Source organism: Pygoscelis adeliae, unplaced genomic scaffold (genome assembly GCF_000699105.1).
Source record: "Pygoscelis adeliae isolate BGI_AS28 unplaced genomic scaffold, ASM69910v1 Scaffold88, whole genome shotgun sequence".
NCBI lineage: Eukaryota > Metazoa > Chordata > Aves > Sphenisciformes > Spheniscidae > Pygoscelis > Pygoscelis adeliae.
The window spans coordinates 3,490,149-3,508,852 of NW_008825616.1; the positions used below are offsets into that span (position 1 = coordinate 3,490,149).

At 38.6% G+C, this 18,704-nt stretch overlaps 1 protein-coding gene across 1 annotated transcript in view; it reads right to left on the bottom strand.

Moving 5' to 3' along the window:
• FAM188B (family with sequence similarity 188, member B) overlaps nucleotides 1–18,704 on the bottom strand; it is a 90,166-nt gene that overhangs the window by 49,701 nt on the left and 21,761 nt on the right. The window contains exons 6-13 of the mRNA XM_009333297.1: nucleotides 14,755–14,813; nucleotides 14,295–14,404; nucleotides 13,053–13,169; nucleotides 8,923–9,011; nucleotides 4,200–4,301; nucleotides 3,142–3,205; nucleotides 1,695–1,760; nucleotides 1,366–1,433 (exon numbers count right to left, since the gene is read on the bottom strand). Coding sequence (XP_009331572.1) covers nucleotides 1,366–1,433; nucleotides 1,695–1,760; nucleotides 3,142–3,205; nucleotides 4,200–4,301; nucleotides 8,923–9,011; nucleotides 13,053–13,169; nucleotides 14,295–14,404; nucleotides 14,755–14,813 — 675 coding nt within the window. The remainder of the gene's footprint in view (nucleotides 1–1,365; nucleotides 1,434–1,694; nucleotides 1,761–3,141; nucleotides 3,206–4,199; nucleotides 4,302–8,922; nucleotides 9,012–13,052; nucleotides 13,170–14,294; nucleotides 14,405–14,754; nucleotides 14,814–18,704) is intronic.

Consider the following 18,704-nt stretch of genomic DNA (forward strand, 5'->3'; position numbering starts at 1 on the left):
GTTAAACATTGGAACAGGCTGCCCAGGGAAGTGGTTGAGTCCCCATCCCTGGAGGGATTTAAAAGACGGGTAGATGAGGCGCTTAGGGACATGGTTTAGTGGGCATGGTGGTGTTGGGTTGACGGCTGGACTCCATGATCTTGGAGGTCTCTTCCAACCTTAATGATTCTATGATTCTATGATAATGCAATCAATAGCAATTAGGAACATTGCTGCTTTTGGTGATCCTACCAAATGCCAAATATATCGTTACTTGCTCAAATACCTTTACTAATTTGGACCTCTCTGCTGTAACTAGCTCAGAAAAATGAGAATAAATGACATATGCTATAAAATTATCACGTCATTTGTATTAGAGTGCAAAAGTGGAGTTAAGCCAATGGCCTGTAGTGTTACTGTAAGCAAAAGAAAGGAAGAAATGACAACATAACCAAAAAAACAATCTGTAAATGCCTGTAGGAATCTCAGTAGGTGAGCAACTGAATGCATATCACAAATGTGGACTAAGTTGCTATTTATTTTCAAGACAATGCAGAGATGTAAGAAATAAAAGCTTACACAAATCAAACCCATGCTGCTTTCAAGTGTAGCTGCTCTCTCTCTGTCAGTTGTTATTGCAAGTTGTCAGGGAACAGGTTTTTTTCACTTGCAGATAACTCCAGGAGATTTTTACAACAGTGGAATTTGACAAAATGAAGAAAGCTTTTATATTCTGACCCACTCTGATATTCACAGTACCACAGAAATACGTTTAATCTGTATAAAATCACAATTAACTGCAATTGAGCTTGGGCAAGCCTCAATGACTATAATGACTACCCCTTAGTTAGAGCTCAGCGTATTTATTACACCAGTAAATCGAGACCAGATTTGTCATACCTTACTTACAACCACCTAAAAATTAGCTGCCTAATCCGTTTTATACTAGCCTTTCTTTATCATTATCATTGACGGAGAGACTAGGGCATCACAAGCAAGTTATTCATCCCTACCTAAGACAGATACCTAAAGTATGCGAAATAAATAAACCTCTAAACGAGTCTTGCTTTCAACTGTCAAGACAGGGAGCATAGGCAGCTACCTTAGACACAATGCCTAATGTTTAGATGGAGACATTTATATCAGATATGGTGGACTGATCACTGCCACTTCAACAACATATATATATACACACAAGCGTGTGTGTATACAACAAAAAAAAAACGAGATTAGGTGAGTAAATCTGCATAACTTCCCTATATTTATCAGAGTAAACATCAAGATAGATTAAAAAGGCCAGAGAGTTAAGTACATCATGGTTGTTTCCTCACTTTGCACAGCTTGTTTGCTTTGCAGTTTATGAAACAGGGATACAGAGACACTCACAGATTGATAGATCTTGATAAGATGACAGACACAGTCAGAAGGATGCACCCACAGGGACCAATTTCAAACTGAAAAAGAAAAGGACTGGTTTTATTTGGTTTGTTGTGTACATTTTTTGCCCAATCCTAAAGAAATGCAAATCGAACTGAAAGCAGAGATAATTGTTCTCATTTATGCTAAAACTGATTTGTTGTTCTGTTTGTTAAAATGCAAGACACGTTCATATAGTGTTTGAAACAATGTTCAGAAGACATCACATGAGACTGATAAACACAGAAAGACTGGCAGCTGAACTATAACACGTTTAGTATCTTCTCTACACACAGTACCTGGTGAATATTCTGCTGAAGAAATACGATCAGATCTTCATATCTTGCGGCACTATGTAGCATTAGCTGGGAAGAAATGTAAGAAGGAAAAAAAGTAACTGAAACAATAACAACTCATTTTTATAACCTGAAAGCTGAATTAAAGTAGCCAAAACTTTAAATCTGACTGGAAAGATTTGAACTAACAAAATGGAATAAAGATCTAATGAAATCTACCTCTCACTGTTGTTACTTGGTATAATATTGTATCTCAGCACTTTGTATATTCTCAATTTTTAAATACTGCTTCTTGTTGTTTTTAAGTTCGTTGAACAGACAGTTTGATACAATTTTAAGCATTGTTTATGCAATGAAAAACAATTCCTAGAACAAACATAGGAATACTGCAGCTTTAGAAGACAAAGAATGGGCAAGTAGCTCAGGATTTTGTACCTATGTAGTGAGCCATCTATAGCAGGCATGTATCAGAGCACTTCTTGTCATACTCAGAGAATACTCCCATGAATACTCCTATTTAACATGAAGTTCAGGAGAGTTCACAGATCCAGGCCCTTACTTCAACATTCTTTGTCTATTTTTCCATCTTCGTATTTTGACAGATATGGTGGTCTTGTGGATATGGTGTGAGGAAAGATCAAGCAGTCTGGATTACATTCCTTTCCATCACATTTTCACTGTGGCTATGTCCACGTGACCTTTGATAAGCAGTACTTAGAGGCAACATAATGGTGTTAGTTGCACTCTGAAACAGCCAGCAGCTCAGAATTATGTTAACATATTAATTAAATAATCTATCTTGTCTCTTGGAAGAGCATATTATAGCCAAGGTTTTCTGCTGCATTCACCCTATTTATACAGGTTTTCACTTCCAGTTGTTCCAAAACTGTCTGGTTCTGAAAAGTTGTTGACACATCCATTCCTCCATTTAGGAGGCCAGTAATATTTCCTCAAACAACTAAAACCTGGCTTATGCCATCACCGTTTGCAAAGCCGTTTGAGAGCTTCAGGTGGAAATAAAGGCATAACTGGAAAGTATTTTGCCATGTGGAGCTTCTGGAGGAAAAAAAAAGGCAAAGAATTCTGTGTAAGACAAGAAGAAAATACTGCCTTTTGATGCTCATGGCCATGCTGGTCAACTTGAAAGGATCCTTGTTCACTTTTACTGCATATCAATAAAAGCAGGCACAGTTTATAAGCTTGAAACATAGACAGAACAAAAAGGAATTCAGAGAGCCCAATTGCCCACAGACACTGGGATGACTCAGAGCCAGACAGACTACAGGATTTTATTATTTCCTATTGGTTTTTGGATCACAAATAACTGATTTGACATAAAAGATTTTAAAACACTAAGAGAGCAATGGAAATAAGATTCATTGCACTAAAATAAGAAAAGCTAGAAAGAGGATATATGGAGAATGTTACTGTGAGTTACACAGAGCCTTACAGTTTCTAAGATTCCATCTGCTTTATATTTTCCTATGGGAGTGAACTGCTGTCTTCCTGATGGCCTGAAGAAGATAGTCAGACAAAAGCAAAGCTCATGTTAAAAGGAACAAAATGGCATTAAAGGGAAATGAACATGTTATATGAACTGAATGATGAGCCAAAGATTTTGTATTATTATTTTTAACCACTTTTTTTAAAAAGACCTCTTGCATAATAAGTTCATATTACATATTAAACAAACTTTTCTCAATGAAGCATATACTTTAGCTATGTTGTGCTCTCTCAGTCTATTTAATATGAATTACAAGTTTCTCTATACAGAAAGAGGATAAATATAGGTTTAAGATGTTAACAACAGTTTTTATTGGAAAAGAATATTAGAGCAATAACATTAAAACAAGCAGAACATATGTACAATATTATCACAGAGGAAGCATTTTATAGATGTAAAATATGCAAAATATAATTTGAAATGTCTTTGAATTTGCTGCTTCTATTTCAGGTTTGAAGAAGGACTTCTGTGCCCAAAAGCTTCTCTGTTATTTTTTAGCCATCTTAGTTGATCTAACAAAAGAAATTACCTATTCTCACAAAAGCTGGCTCACTTAAAAATATCGTGTAGGATCCAGTACAGCCAAAGCTGGCGATCTAAAAGTTAGATGTCTTGTGTACAAGAAGCCTAATTGCATAGCATAAACTAAGTAACTAGTAGGCAGCTACAGCAAAAGGAAATTAATCCCAGCCATAATAGAATACCCTGCAATACAAAAGTGTTGGACTAAAATGCTGCACCTGGAAAAATAACTCTTGCTAAAGATTTTGGAGGAATCCTAGCCTCAGTGAAATCCACAGGATCTTTCACAGCAATTTCAAAGAATTTGACTATTCTGTCCCAGCTACTGGGGCAGCAGAAATGACATTTTGCATTTCTCCCTAAGCCATTTTAGACTGCATAAACACATCTTACAAAACTTTCATTTTGTAAACTATGTACATAGACAACACACACAAGTATAGGAGCGTTGTACAATAACTAAAACTGCTTCTCTTACGTACAGTGCCACAATTGCTTTTTCATTGCCTCCTGCACGCCACAGTATGTCTGCAATAGCCATGGTGAGGCATTTGGTCCTGTGAACTTCTGAAGGCTGAAGACAACTGCAGTCCAGGAAATGCAAGAAACAGACAAGTACCAAAATGTGTATTGGGAAGCTTACTCAGTAGAGGGCAAACTGCTGCAATTACAATATACACAGATTCATATCAGGTTTGTAGCTAAAAGAACAAAAGCATTTTTTTAGAGACTATTTAGGTGTTGTAATGCCTAATAATGAGGCTCCAGCAAGTTGCCTCAGAAAATTATCATTTAGGTATCTCAGTTGCTTCTATAGTCAAGAAAGAGACAACTTGGATGGCCAACTCAAAAAAATCCTGAGTTGAACAGGGAGCTTGTGTTGTTACTGAGAAGATATTACCAGGTATAAAGGTACAGTTGAATCCGACCCTTCTCTGAGGATTAAGCATCTGAATGAAATGCCATGAGAGCAGTCACTGTGCACACAGTATGAAGACTTCTCAGCGCTGGACCGAACAGGTGACAGGAGGATGTGGTGCTGCTGTTCAGCACCTAAAGAGCTCTAAAGAGAGAGATGCGACTGAAGTCGCCACTGGAATATGGGCTTTCTGGAACCATTCTTTGAGGTGAACCACCTTAAACGTCATTTTAGGCATTTAAGAAGGTACCTTGGATCTTACTGAAGATAATCAGATCCAGTGAATAGAGCTGTATCTACAGCAACATCCTCTTTAGATTGCTAGTAAAACAAACTGGGCACAGTGCGAAGGTCTCTGTTAAAGTGAGAAGCAAAACAGAAATTTAGGGAAGTTAATTCATCTAGGTCAAGTGTTAACAGCAGTGTGTTGCATTTGGGGGATCTGGATGAGCTTATGTTGCTCATAAAGATGGTTTGACTGCTGTTACAGGTACTTAAACCAAGCAATTGTAAGCTTGCTAGCCTATGTCTATATGTTCTATGACAATACCCTTGTAATACAGGTGAATCTAAGAGGCGAAATGCACAATCTCTACTTCTAGGAGATTAATACTAAAGATGGTGTCTGATTTATAAGGAATGATTAAAACAAAACTATTACTATCATTAAGAGCAATGGACCAAAATCAAGAGAACACTAAATAAGGTATGATCAACACCAGGAACTGATTATACACAGATCTATAATCATACCCTGAAAACTAATCTTCTAAAAGAAATAGTGGATGCTCTTTCAGAATACATATTTATAATTGGTTGGCCAAAAAACAGGTAAATGTACTTTAGGGAACAATACTGTATTGGCAAATAATGGACAAGAGAAGCTAATTCATGTATAAATCTATAATAAAATTGTTTTAATATTCTGTATCAGGATTGTTTTATATATTAAATACAATTTTTAGTTTATAAAGGCCTTCATACTTAATTTCTTTCTTAAGTTTTTATTTCTTAACTCTTGTCAAGAAATCTACACCATAATGTTCTTACCTACTACTAAACTTTATCTAAAGTACCCTCTGCAATAAACACTATGCTAGCATTTTTTTAATAGGGTATGCCCCAAAGCGGTGACCTAAAACATTATGGTAACTGACCCAGTATTGGTCTGTGGAGCCCCACTGTTCCTGAAATATTTTCACTTAGATGCTTGGCTTGGAACTTACACAATGCTGTGCAAAGCTACGGAATGTTTACAGTAGTCTATTGATCCTAAACATGTAAGCAACGCTGTCAACAACCTACAAACCGTGTTTTGTGAAGTTTTCTAATACCTCCTGTTATTCTATCTGCCAAGATGTGAACGGAGAAATAAAGGACCAGGAGGCCAAAAGTCACATAATGGAAAACTGGCAGATTAAGAATAAAACCTAACATCCATGAGCCTGAAGAAGTGGATAACAGATCCATGCCCCTGGGAAGCACAGAATTGGAATTTTCTCTAGTGGTTTCAAGAATGGCAGTCTTTGAAATTCAGATATTATCAGTCTTAGAGTGTTACCAGCATGGGAGATGATGTCAAAACCTGTTCCCAGCATTTGAGTAAAAGATCTAATAATTCAAAAGACTAAACAAGAAACACCAAACATCAAAACTTAAACAGACTTTCAAGTTTGATGCCTGCCTTGAATATAATGTTCATTTAGAGAATGTTTCCCTCTCTGAAGGATGTGAGATATGGGAAATAATTGGTGAGAGTTTTCAAGTAAAAAAAATATAATCATAACCTTCTCTTATCTCTGCCTGTGTTCCAATACAGACACTCAGAAATTTATGGGAAGCATAGCAACTAATTTACGTGTCTGAGAGAGGTAGCAGAGTAAGAAGACATGATATTTATTTCTGGAACGTTGAAGAAGCCTGAAGTCAAACACTTACTGTGAAGTGGCTAATAATTTGAAAATTCAGGTTAGAATTAGAAAGGAATATTAATCCTCTCATTTCAAGCTCTAAGGCTTCCCTTTCTTTCTGCCTAAGAGTTTCTGCCCATGGCAAACACATCATAAGAAAAATATGTTAATCTCATGAATAAAACAGTGCATCTTGCTATTCATTTTTAGGAGCCTGGAGGCTATTAGCATTTCTGTGCATAAAGACAAAGAGCTCACCTGCTAACCTGAAATTCCTTGGAGACTTTCTGCATACTTCAGCAGCATTTTTCATACACAAAATATGTAAGAACAAAATCTTTTAAAACCATGTGGATAATGGGAGGGGAAAAATAGTTGTAGCTGGCATGAGTTGGGACACTTACAGTTTAAACAATCCAGCCTCAATCCACTTATTTGGGTGTCACATAATTTTATGACATTTACGATCACTGAACCATGTTGAAAGAAGAAAAGGTTAACATCTCTATTTTTACTAAGGATGACCTGAGACTCGAAGGGACCAAGAAGCAGATGATCAAAGGCTGTCCTCCAAGCTGAAACAAATTCTTGGTTTTCACAACCAGAAATAATTCTTCGGTGAGTTCTGTGGAGATTCCTGATCATAAAAGCTAAATATGTACTGATTTTCTTGCACGGAACTTTCTGAGTTTTTTCTTTTATGTGGACAAGAGCCTCATTCTGCCTTGAAAAGCCTACTCTCATTATAATCTGAATTAGAATAATAAAGTTTTGCTAGCTAATTTTTGCACTTTTAAAAAGTGTGCTCTGAACAGCAGGCTCTTGATATGAATTAGACAGATGCGATGTACTGAAAGAACTGAACAGAAGAAGAAAAAAACTAACCTGCATAACGTTGTGGAGTTAACTTGACATTACAGTCTGCACATGTATTATACCACTGACCCTACCTCTTTATCAGTCCATGGTAATCGCCTTTAAGTGACTTCAAGGAACAGGCAATTTTCAAGTGATTAATTTATAGCATCTTGTTTATTTGGCCCCTGCCTTGGGGTCTGCAAGCAATCAGTGCCAATAATAACTAGCAACAGCAATAGCAGTAGTAACGGTAAAACTTTCAGTATTGTATTTAGACTCTAAGCCTGGTTTTCAACATTTCTAATGGCTTTACTAGGTGTCTCGTATCAGGATTGCCTACCCACTAGTACTCCTGGACTTGGGCACCTGTGTGGACCCCCTAGGGCCTGGTAATCCCTTGATTAACTGTCACCTCCCATCCTTGGGTGCTGAAGACAAATAATGATGTTCTACAGGTGCCTGTTTCTTTCCATTATTGATGAAAACAGGCCAAACAATGCGTTTACATTAAGCGCCAGTCGGACAAAAATAAGGAAAATCAACAGAGATCCTGTCACTTTCCTAAACAGTTCCAAGCAGAAAAGTGTGTATTTAAGGCCAAATTTTTACACATGATGAACATTTTTACATTGTCAGGTAATGAAGTTCAAGAAAAATCTCAGCATGAAAGCTTTTCTTCTGACTAAATTGGGGTCAGTGTATCACCCACAAATAACACAAGGTGGTGGCAGCATAAACCAGTAAAATACTGTTACCCCTACTCAACAAACTGTACCTATAAAGCACAGGAAAGCTTTGTGAAATTTTTCTTTTGTAATGGACTTAATTTCTTATTGAAAAGAAAAGGCGAACACAGGAAGTCTGATAATAAAGCAATTTTTTCAGACATTATTTTCCAGCATTTTATTGAATAAGCTCTGTTCCTTTAGCAAAGTGACAAGTACATTAATATTATAGCAGCCCAAGCAATTTTCCTTGACACTAGCAATACTTAAAAAGATTCTTTTAAAGTAAGTAGAAAATACACACAGAGAATTTAAATTCAAATTCAAATTCTATTAAGGACTTTAACTGTGAAAGGACAAACACAGTAGCAAGAAAAAAAAATTATAGCTATAACTTTAATTTTTCACCCTCCCTGAGATTCTTAGTCTCAAAAACTCCATGAATTTCATGGTCTTTCAAACCTTGATTACACTTTCTTTGAAACCGTATCTCCATGGGATCTCAAGGTTAAATAATTTTCATTGGCCTCAATTCAAGCTGTTGGATTTTTTTAGAGGTTCTCGGGTTAATCACAAGCAAGTAATTATACAAATAAAACACCAACCTCTAAATTCCTACAGTTGAAAGGGAAGTAAATACAAGTAAATCGTATGCTACTTTCTCTCTCAGAGACCAAGATAAGTTCGATAAGTTCAATAAGTTCAAACTCAAAAGGCTCCTGAGTGGCTGCAGCAGAGAAAAAAATTTTTACTTCTGTATGGAAAATATTTTTGATGTCAATTGCTGACTTACCGAGTGTCTTTATTCCTGTTACTGTCTGCAAAGATAAGCTGCTGTAGGACACAAGCTTGAACTGCAGCCAGTACTCCACATGGGCCACCCTGAGGGGAATAATGGTACACTCCATGAGTAAAACAATTTGCACTGTTTGATGCTGGTGAAAACTTTTGCAAGCCATGTGCTTCCATTCAGGCTCAAGCTGTTCTTTTATCGCTCTCTTTCCATCCATGACTTTGTAGTGCTCTCTGTTGCTCTGGGTTTTTTTGCAAGCCAATGAAAATCAATGTTACTAACTGGCATTGTGTTTCCCACCTATTTTTCCTGAAAATGCCCAGACATCTATAACGTCAAAGGAAAGGTGTCTTAAAATCTGTTCGGTGATTATGCAAACAAATGAAAGATCTCCTGATCCCTACTGAGGTACAGCCTACCTTGACTTCCAGAGAGAAATCAAATCTGACTGTTTTCCAAAGGGTGAAAATAAGCCTTGCTCTTTTATCTCCTCTGAGCACTGTGCCTCCCCTCAAGTTCCCACTTACATCACTAAACAAAGATTTCGGTTTTATGTATAGCCCTCTGCACCAGGCAGCTATCTCACTGGGGAAGAGAAAGAAAATGAAGGAAGTTTGAACCTTTCAAATGATTAACGTTGGAAAAAAAAATCGCAATACCAACAAATACCATATTAACATTATACTTTATGGAAAATAGATTTACAGCTGTTTTGAAAGACTGTGGGATGGGGTAGCAATGTATTTCCTTCCCCTTGCTTATTCCCTGCCATCTAGCCCACCTGACCCCATTGCATGACCAAGACCTGTTCCTGTGGGTTAACTATATGGCAGAGACAGCTGCACAATTTGTCCTGAGAAGCAAATGGTAGGCCCTCTTCTTGTCTAGAAAACTTCATCCAGTATAACTCTCCTTGCCTTGCCACTCAATTCTCTCCCAGGTGCCTCGTATCATATTATTTACTCAAGTAGTTTGCTGAGGAGACAGAGAAAAGCCATCATTTGTCTGGAACATCTGTGCATGAGCGGAGCAGGCTATGCAGGACACAAGACTAACATCACAGATACAATACCACACATCGCATTGGTAGTACTGGGACTTACTGCAACTTAACAGAGGATTCAGCATATTAAATCCCACAGATGCTATCCCATGTGTCAGTCAGCACGTGCTGCCATTCTCAGAAATGGGTTCATTCCTAACATTAGGAAGTCCATTACTTTAACACAGGTCCTCCCTAAACCAGCATCTCATATAGGCTGACCTATCAGTGCTAGCTTTGTCTACTCAGGTAAAGTAAGAAAAACAATGAGGGTAAGAAAGTATGGACCACCCAGCAGGTTTTTTGGAGAGTCTGTGTTCTGATTTTAACCCATGCCAATGTCTACGCTGTTGTTATTCTCCATAGCATGAGATTAACCCAGGATCGCACTGCTGTCATATGCAACTGTAGTTGCACCCCTGATTTCCTCTGTAGATCACAACCAGACTGTCATGAATCAGTTTAGGATCTGTCAAACTCCTCTCAAAACCCTGGAGGAGAATGAAAAGTGCAGCCAGCACTGCTATTTTCAAATAAAAATGTGATCAAAGTGATCAGTTTAATTCTCAGGTTGTCCTAAGTACAGCATCAAGCCTAAGGGAACGGGACCTGCAGGTACATGCAGTATGCACACTATGCAACCCAGAAAATAAGTCCTGTAATCAAAAGATAGCTTAGATATTGACACCTTCCATTTTCTCATTTATATTACACACACACTACCTCTCTATAATTACTGACATAACTAATGAGTGAATCATCTGAAATATGTTAGGGAAAAAGCAAGGTTTATTTCAGTGGCCAGCAGGAGTAGGGAAGTGATCGTGCCCCTGTACTCGGCACTGGTGAGGCCGCACCTCGAATACTGTGTCCAGTTTTGGGCCCCTCACTACAAGAAGGACGTCGAGGTGCTGGAGCGTGTCCAGAGAAGGGCAACGAGGCTGGTGAGGGGTCTGGAGAACAAGTCTTCTGAGGAGCAGCTGAGGGAACTGGGGTTGTTTAGCCTGGAGAAAAGGAGGCTGGGGGGAGACCTCATCGCTCTCTACAACTCCCTGAAAGGAGGTTGTAGCGAGGTGGGGGTCGGTCTCTTCTCCCAAGTAACTGGCGAAAGGACAAGAGGAAATGGCCTCAAGTTGCACCAGGGGAGGTTTAGATTGGACGTGAGGAAAAATGTCTTTACTGAAAGAGTGGTTAAACATTGGAACAGGCTGCCCAGGGAAGTGGTGGAGTCACCATCCCTGGAAGTATTTAAAAGACGTGTAGATGAGGCGCTTAGGGACATGGTTTAGTGGGCATGGTGTTGTTGGGTTGACGGTTGGACTCGATGATCTTAGAGGTCTCTTCCAACCTTAATGATTCTATGATTATAGCACCACAGAAACTTAATGTAGGAGAGAATCAAACAATTGTTCAGCTGAAATGAATTTTGGAAGTGAGGAGGAATATATTAACGATCTGAAATAAACACATCTAAGCAAAACACTCTGGTTTACCATTTCTGTTGTGGAATTTACAGTAGGGAATTTAATGGCCAGTGAGTCGCTAGAAGTGATGAAAGATCCTTTCTCTAGCAGCAGGGTCTGGAAACACCAAAGTAATATTTACTGTGGACCAGTGAACATTACTGCCATGGTTCCTTTTGGAGTTTAAATTAATATTTAACATCTTTTTTCCGCTAGGTTTTATTTAAACATAAGCAGCTTTCTTCTGAGATCATCAGCCTAATGAAATATTTAACTAGACAAGGTAAGTTAATTAAACATCTTAATGACATGTTTATTAGTCATTGTCCTTGCCCCAGAGCCTCTCTTCCTCTCATTTCTGTATAGTACATAATGGTCTACTTCTCTCAGGCCAGATAAAGATTTTCTGCATCAGTGCAGAAGCTTGATGAGTGTTTTGTAAAGAGGAGTCTACTCCTTCCCTAGTCTTTACTGAAGTCCTCAGATCCTTGCTCTTAAGAGAAGAGACCTGGTGCATGGATATCCCAAAAGCATACGTACAGTCACAGGGCAAAGACAAAAGCATTAAGCTGCAGCTGTGAAGGATGCATTTTTATGATGGTTCTGTTTGATTTTGGAGGCAACTACATATCCTGTGCCCTGCATGCGGTCCCTGGTCTGAGTCTACTCATCGGCCAGCTGAGAAACCAGGCTGACCAACTGCATCCGACATACAGAGCAGAAGGACAGTCTGAAGCACTGCAGTCTCAGTCTGTAAGTCAGGTGCCCAGGCAAGGCTGACGAGATAGACACCAGATGAGTGAGTCTCCCACTGAATGCCCTAGACCAGAGAGACCTTTGTTAGCGCCAAAAATTTCTATGGGTTGGGTACATGCTTTCCAGGCTGACTCTAGTCATGGCATGGTGGTTTTACCAGCTCTGGATACCACAGGGACCTGCTGGGGATTTTAGAAAGGGCCACTTGGTAGATGATGCCTAGGAATTTGTGAAAACTTTGTTTTAGGGAGGAGCTGGCATCCTGTGGCTGCAGACCAGAATTACAGAAACATGGCTGCAAAAGAGGTGGTCCCACCAGCAGTGCCAGTGTCCCAGTCCCAGTGACACTGCAGGGACATTTGTTCCCTTTTATTTTAGGAATGAGCCTCATCGTGTGACCCCCATATCTTTAAGAGGCAAAAATCTCCTTGTGATTTCCCAGGCACTGCAGGCAATTCTTGCTACGTCCCCCCATTTTAAGAAGATCAAGCTCCATCTTAAACTTGTTAAACATTGTCCCCACATACCCTTTTTCTCTTAAACTCCACCCTTGATTTATGCCCTTTTATTCTTTTACCACCACTAGCTTTCAGCTGAAGTGGCTTGTCTTCCTCCCTACAAATAACTCCCCATCACACACACACATACGCACACTTTCTGTAGCTACTTTAAGTTTCCCTCAGAAATATGCCATCCATCTCAAGTCTCCTAACAAGACCTGACAAGGTGACATCATCCAGTGGTAACCAGCGAAATTAAAGAAAGAGAAGAGTCTTTAGAAGGCGCTTTTTTTTCACTGCTGAAACACACAGCCTTTGTAAACTCAGTGTAAAAAGCAAAGACCGCTTTAAGGAAGTCATTTACAGTACCTTTTTTTGCACAATGCCGTATTTTAACTGTGGTATGTTATTAAATGTAAAACTCTGTATTTTCCATTCTTCACTGAAGCAACAAAGACTAGAGCCAAACAAAAGATTTTTTAATTCCTGTAAAAAAAAAGAAAGAAAGAAGTTCTCATTTTAAAAACAAATCCAAAACACAGGTATGTTTTCTTGCAGTAATTTGTAGAAAAGAAAGGAGGACTGTGGAAGGGTCATGACTAACTCACTATAACCACCCTTTTCTGTTTTACACATACTGTAAATAGCAACGCTCAAATGAAAAGGAGCAATTTTTTCCTTTTCCTGCAATATTCCTTCAACTCATAATGCTGTGTGCTGCTCAGCATAGGAAACTGTTTATGGAGATCGTCTGGGGCAGTTTCCCATGAAAGCATTACAGGATATTGCCTTAAATTCAACAGCTCGAAGAGCAACGCCTACTAATGGTTACATTAGGGAGAAAAGGACCCTGCTGGACACAGTATGGAGAAAAGGCAGCCTGTTTTGCCTGTCAAAGCTGCTGGTATGAGATAAACGTTACTCAGATGTTTGACTGCTGTATGTCCGATGACATACGTCAAATTCAGATCTCGGCCCTGAACAACTGCAGACCACTACCATTCAGGAATAGCTAAACTGAAGAAATTGCCTTCATGCTAAAGTAAAGCTGAGTAAATAAGAACAGACTTCTCAGTGTTTGTATAGTTACTCAGACCTCTCTGATCTAGAAATGAAATTGGAAGACACCCTCATTATCTTTTCTCTGGTTTATTTTCCCCTCTGTCTGAATGGGAAGGACAATATTAAAAGTGTTTAACGGTTCCATCTCTGCTCAAAATAAGGAAAATAAGCAAGGGAGAAACAGTGATAGGGGAATAATAAACTTGTTCTGAACCATTGTCCATTTAAAGGACTGGAGAATAAGCACATGAATAACTGACTAGAGGCATTAATAAAATAATACAAGCTTCATTAATTAAAGCTGTATCCGTGCTTCAAGTGGGCTGATGCATTCTGGCATGTTCTTCTGGTATTTTTCTGAATTTTGGACAGGCATCCCTACATTACTTTTTCACCTGAATACCAAATAAGGAATATACTCAGGAATGAATACAGCACATGTTAAATCACACACAAACATGCAACACAGAGCAATCCATTGCAGCTTTGGCTAACTTAACTGAAATAACATTCTCACACATCTATTTGTATTTACCATCATAGTCTTACTTTTGCAAGAGAAATATCAATTGCCTTTGATACTACTTGACGCATATACAGTGTTGAAATATCCGGGTTCTTACTAACTTCTCCAGTTGTTTCTTCATCCTCAACATCAACTGAAAGAAAAAAAATCACATCATGTGTTGGATGAAAAAAAATTGCCTCCCCCAGCAGGCTCAGTGCCAGGGGGTCATCAATATGACAATTAACACTTTCTTGTCATCCGTCTTTATAAAAAAGAAAATATAGTTCTAGCCAGAAAGGACAGATAAAAAGTACATGAGCCAGCCTTTGTTTGACCACTTCTTAATGACTTCTTTACACAGTTTTACCCAAGAAGTTAATAACAAATGCAATCACTCTGAATCAACTAAGAGTTACAAAAGAAGTGACTTATACATATTTGGTTACAGCTGCTCTGAAGAATACGATGGCAAAAGACAAACTGAAGCTTGACATAACTTACCTAATTCTAGGACATCTTTCCTCTGGTCTTCTTTATAGCAAGTGGATGTTGGAGACTTCCTACATTAAAATTAATCAAAAAATGAATGACCAAATGTTCACTTTTAATGAGAAAAGTTGTTTGAATAAACAAGAAGAAATACGGAGTATGCCCACACAAAGATATAAGTTTTTATGTGTGTGTATATATGTGTGTATATATACACATATATACACGGGGGGAGTGGAGAGAGAGATAATAAAACATGCAGATAGATTAAAAACATATTCAATGGCTTTCACCTTTAGCTTTTAAAGTGTTCTATACAAAGGAGCTCAGTCTCACTAACATTTCTGTATAAAGAAATAAATGGTGTTAGAGCAAAAACTTTTTCAATGGAAGAAAGCTGAACTTCAGGAGTTCACCGGAAAAAGCAGCCAGCACAGAGCAATACACTGCAATTGATTCAGGATTTCAGTCCTGTTTCAACATCAGTTTCATTTCATTTGTGTGATTTCAGTATACGTCAGGTCCTGCAAGCTCATACACAGGGGCAGGTTTTATACTGCCCTGAATTTCAGGTGAGGGATATTCACGTATACGTGACTGCCTCTGAGTTCAAAGGATCAGAACATAAAATAAAAGAGGTGTTAGACTGGCTTCCTTTACCAGGGTAATTTTTTAATCCACTAATAGATAGCAGTTGTTTAACTGCCCTTGTGATTTAATTGTATATTACATAAATGACAGGTTAAAAATTCATATAAACAACTATTAAGAGGACTAAGCATTTAAACTTGGCTGTGAAGTCAGACTTTAAATAGAATGTTAGGTTTTCGGAGATGAGATGGGTTTATTCTTCCTGTCGAATTTGTACCAAAATGAATTCAGAACCAAGGAAAAGTTTCAAATAACTACTGTAAAAAGATGGTCTTTTTTATTTTTCAAAAGAGCAATACTGCATCATTGGCCTTTGCTTTGGAAAAAAGGTATTGCACTGACGGTCCTTTCAAAAATAGTATGGAATAATTTCCTCAGCAGCATTCTTTGTATGCACGATATTATTATAGCAACAACTGCTGTCATATCACATACTTTCCATTAACTTAATTTCCTTTTTCAGTGTGTGAAAGATGAATAAAACCAGAACACAGACATATCATACTCGGGACTTTTCCAGTTTAAAAGCATTTTGGTGCCTTTCTCACTGATAGTCTTTGATACTGTAAGAAAAGAAACACTTCTCTCTTTCTCTATAAAAAAGTTAAAGGATTTATGCAATGAAATGTGGATGGCCACAATTCAGAAAAGATAGAATGGAACTGAATCACCCATTTAACTAGGGACTTGAGGTAAAAATAAATAGGATGCCCAGCAGGTCAATATAAATAAGAGGACTGAGAAGAAATTTGTATAGTGGCATAAGTAGTATTGAGCTCTCACTGAATAGAATAGTACTTTTAATGCAATATAGAGTTTAATATAGGTGGCCAGTATATTTTAAAATACAAACAGATCTCCCCTTGCTTTTTGCTAATACTGAATTTCAGCTGAGATTTCTTTCTGCTAGCTACTTGCTAGTATTTTCATCTCTCCTGGTCAGGGAAAAGGGTCTCAATGACACTAAATTTGCCAATAAAATGTTTTTCAGCCAAGTACTCATGTTACTTAACTGCGCTTAGACATAACCACAATCCACATTTTTGTTTTGCCTGAGATTGCACACTATTGTCTCTTGTTTCCTAGAGAATAATGTGTTTCTTCCTAGGTCAACCCATTTCGATCTACTTTTGCAAAAACAGAGCTCTTAACACTTAAGAATGCAGCACCACAGGTTACAGCATCCTATCCAGCCTCAGTTGCTGCTTCAGAAGGGCTTGGGTCTCCTATAGGTACTGTATCATATCTCCTAGCTTCATCAGATGTCTTGGATACCTTATAGTCTCGAATCGGACTATACGCCTATGTTTAGGCACGTAGATCACTCCCTACATCAAATGAGCACCCTTGATTCATTTGTTGTCCCAAACACTTCTCCTCAGTGTTTCATCTGAAAAGATACATAAATGAAAATAAAATCAACTACGGTATAATTCCTATGTAGCTCACCTGGCACCAGTTTTTGTAGCATTATTGCTTTCTGGAAAGCCCAAAAGATTTTGGTTCTACACCCATTCCAGGAAGAACCAAGGCCGGGATGCAAAGTGCTTTAAATTCTCAAGGCACAAGGAAATTCCTGTCAAGCTGAGGAAAGTGCTGACATCAAAGATTGATGTACGGTGTTTTCTGGTTAAGTGGGGTATTTTTGCAGGTGTAGGTCCCCTCCTTAAGGAGAACTTGTGTTTCTCAAAACACTGTCAGGACATTTATTGCAATTTCCATTTCAGCAGATGGTCACTGTTCCAGGAAAATTTATTGTACACGTAAAACCATACAGTTAGAATACTTAGGAAGGGGGAAGTCATCCGTCATGGCAGAAAAATGGGACAGGAAGAAAATACGTTTCATTATAAACATACTATACAGTACTTTCTCTAAATATTTGAACATTCTTATCTGATCTTCATGCATTGCAGAAAACTGAATTTACGCAGAATAGCTGAACTCACAGAGAAAGCACTTCTCGGCACAATAATGCATGTACATTCCACTACTTCCTATTTATACTACCACACACAAGAGGTCAATAAACAAAGGGGCTTAGAAAATAAACACCAATCATCTGTGGCTTTTAAGATGACTGTGTCGGTAAAACTTATTTTCACTGCCTGATTACAACAGCTTTTCTACTGGACATATATCTTTTCTGCATAATAATTTAGTGTCAGAAGGATGCCTAGAAATCGCAATGCAATCCTCCGGTCTTGTGCTGTTGTGCCATGTACAGACATATACGACATTCTTGGTATAATGAGTAAGATCTGGAGAGTAGGTAAGAAAAAAACTAGACTGTTACTATTTGCAAAAGGGTAAACAAGGCCATTACATGTGATGCAGCTTGCCACTGCTCTGGGGCAAAATTATAAAACCAGAATTATTAAAAGCAATTGTAAAGATGCAAAGGAAATGATCATAATCAATACCAGGCAAAATATTTCTATGGGAAAAAGACCTTGTCAAGAAGATTTAATATAAATTCTACCATGCTTGCAAGTCTGGTTGACAAAGGTAACAGAGCTCATACACTTAATTTCTCCAAACTTCCTTTTTAGTTAAGACCTGCATCTGATTTGATTGGCACATTAGCCATATGAAAAATTAATTCATGAACAGATGGCTCACAGACCGATATAAAAAAGGTAAATGAAAAACTTGTCATTGAAATGGTCATTTCTAATAAGCTCTGTGCTGGGTTTGGCTGGGATAGAGTTAATTTTCTTCCCAGTAGCTAGTGTGGGGCTGTGTTTTGGATTTGTGCTGGAAACAGTGTTGATAACACAGGGATGTTTTCATTACTGCTGAGCAGTGCTGACACAGAGTCAAGGCCTTTTCTGCTTCTCACCCCACCCCACCAGCGAGCAGGCTGGGGGTGCACGAGAAGTTGGGAGGGGACACAGCCGGGACAGCTGACCCCAACTGACCCAAGGGATATCCCACACCATGTGACGTCGTGCTCAGCATATAAAGCTGGGGGAAAGAGGAGGAAGGGGGGACATTCAGAGTGATGGTGTTTGTCTTCCCAAGTCACCGTTACGTGTGATGGAGCCCTGCTGTCCTGGGGATGGCTGAACACCTGCCTGCCCATGGGAAGCAGTGAATGAATGCCTTCTTTTGCTTTGCTTGTGTGTGTGGCTTTAGCTTTACTTATTAAACTGCCTTTATCTCAACCCAGGAGTTTTCTCGCTTTTACTCTTCTGATTCTCTCCCCCATCCTGCTGCGGGGGAAGTGAGCGAGCGGCTGGGTGGGGCTGAGTTGCCGGCTGGGGTTAAACCACAATGGTCCACACATGAATCTGCATTTGTCCTGCTGA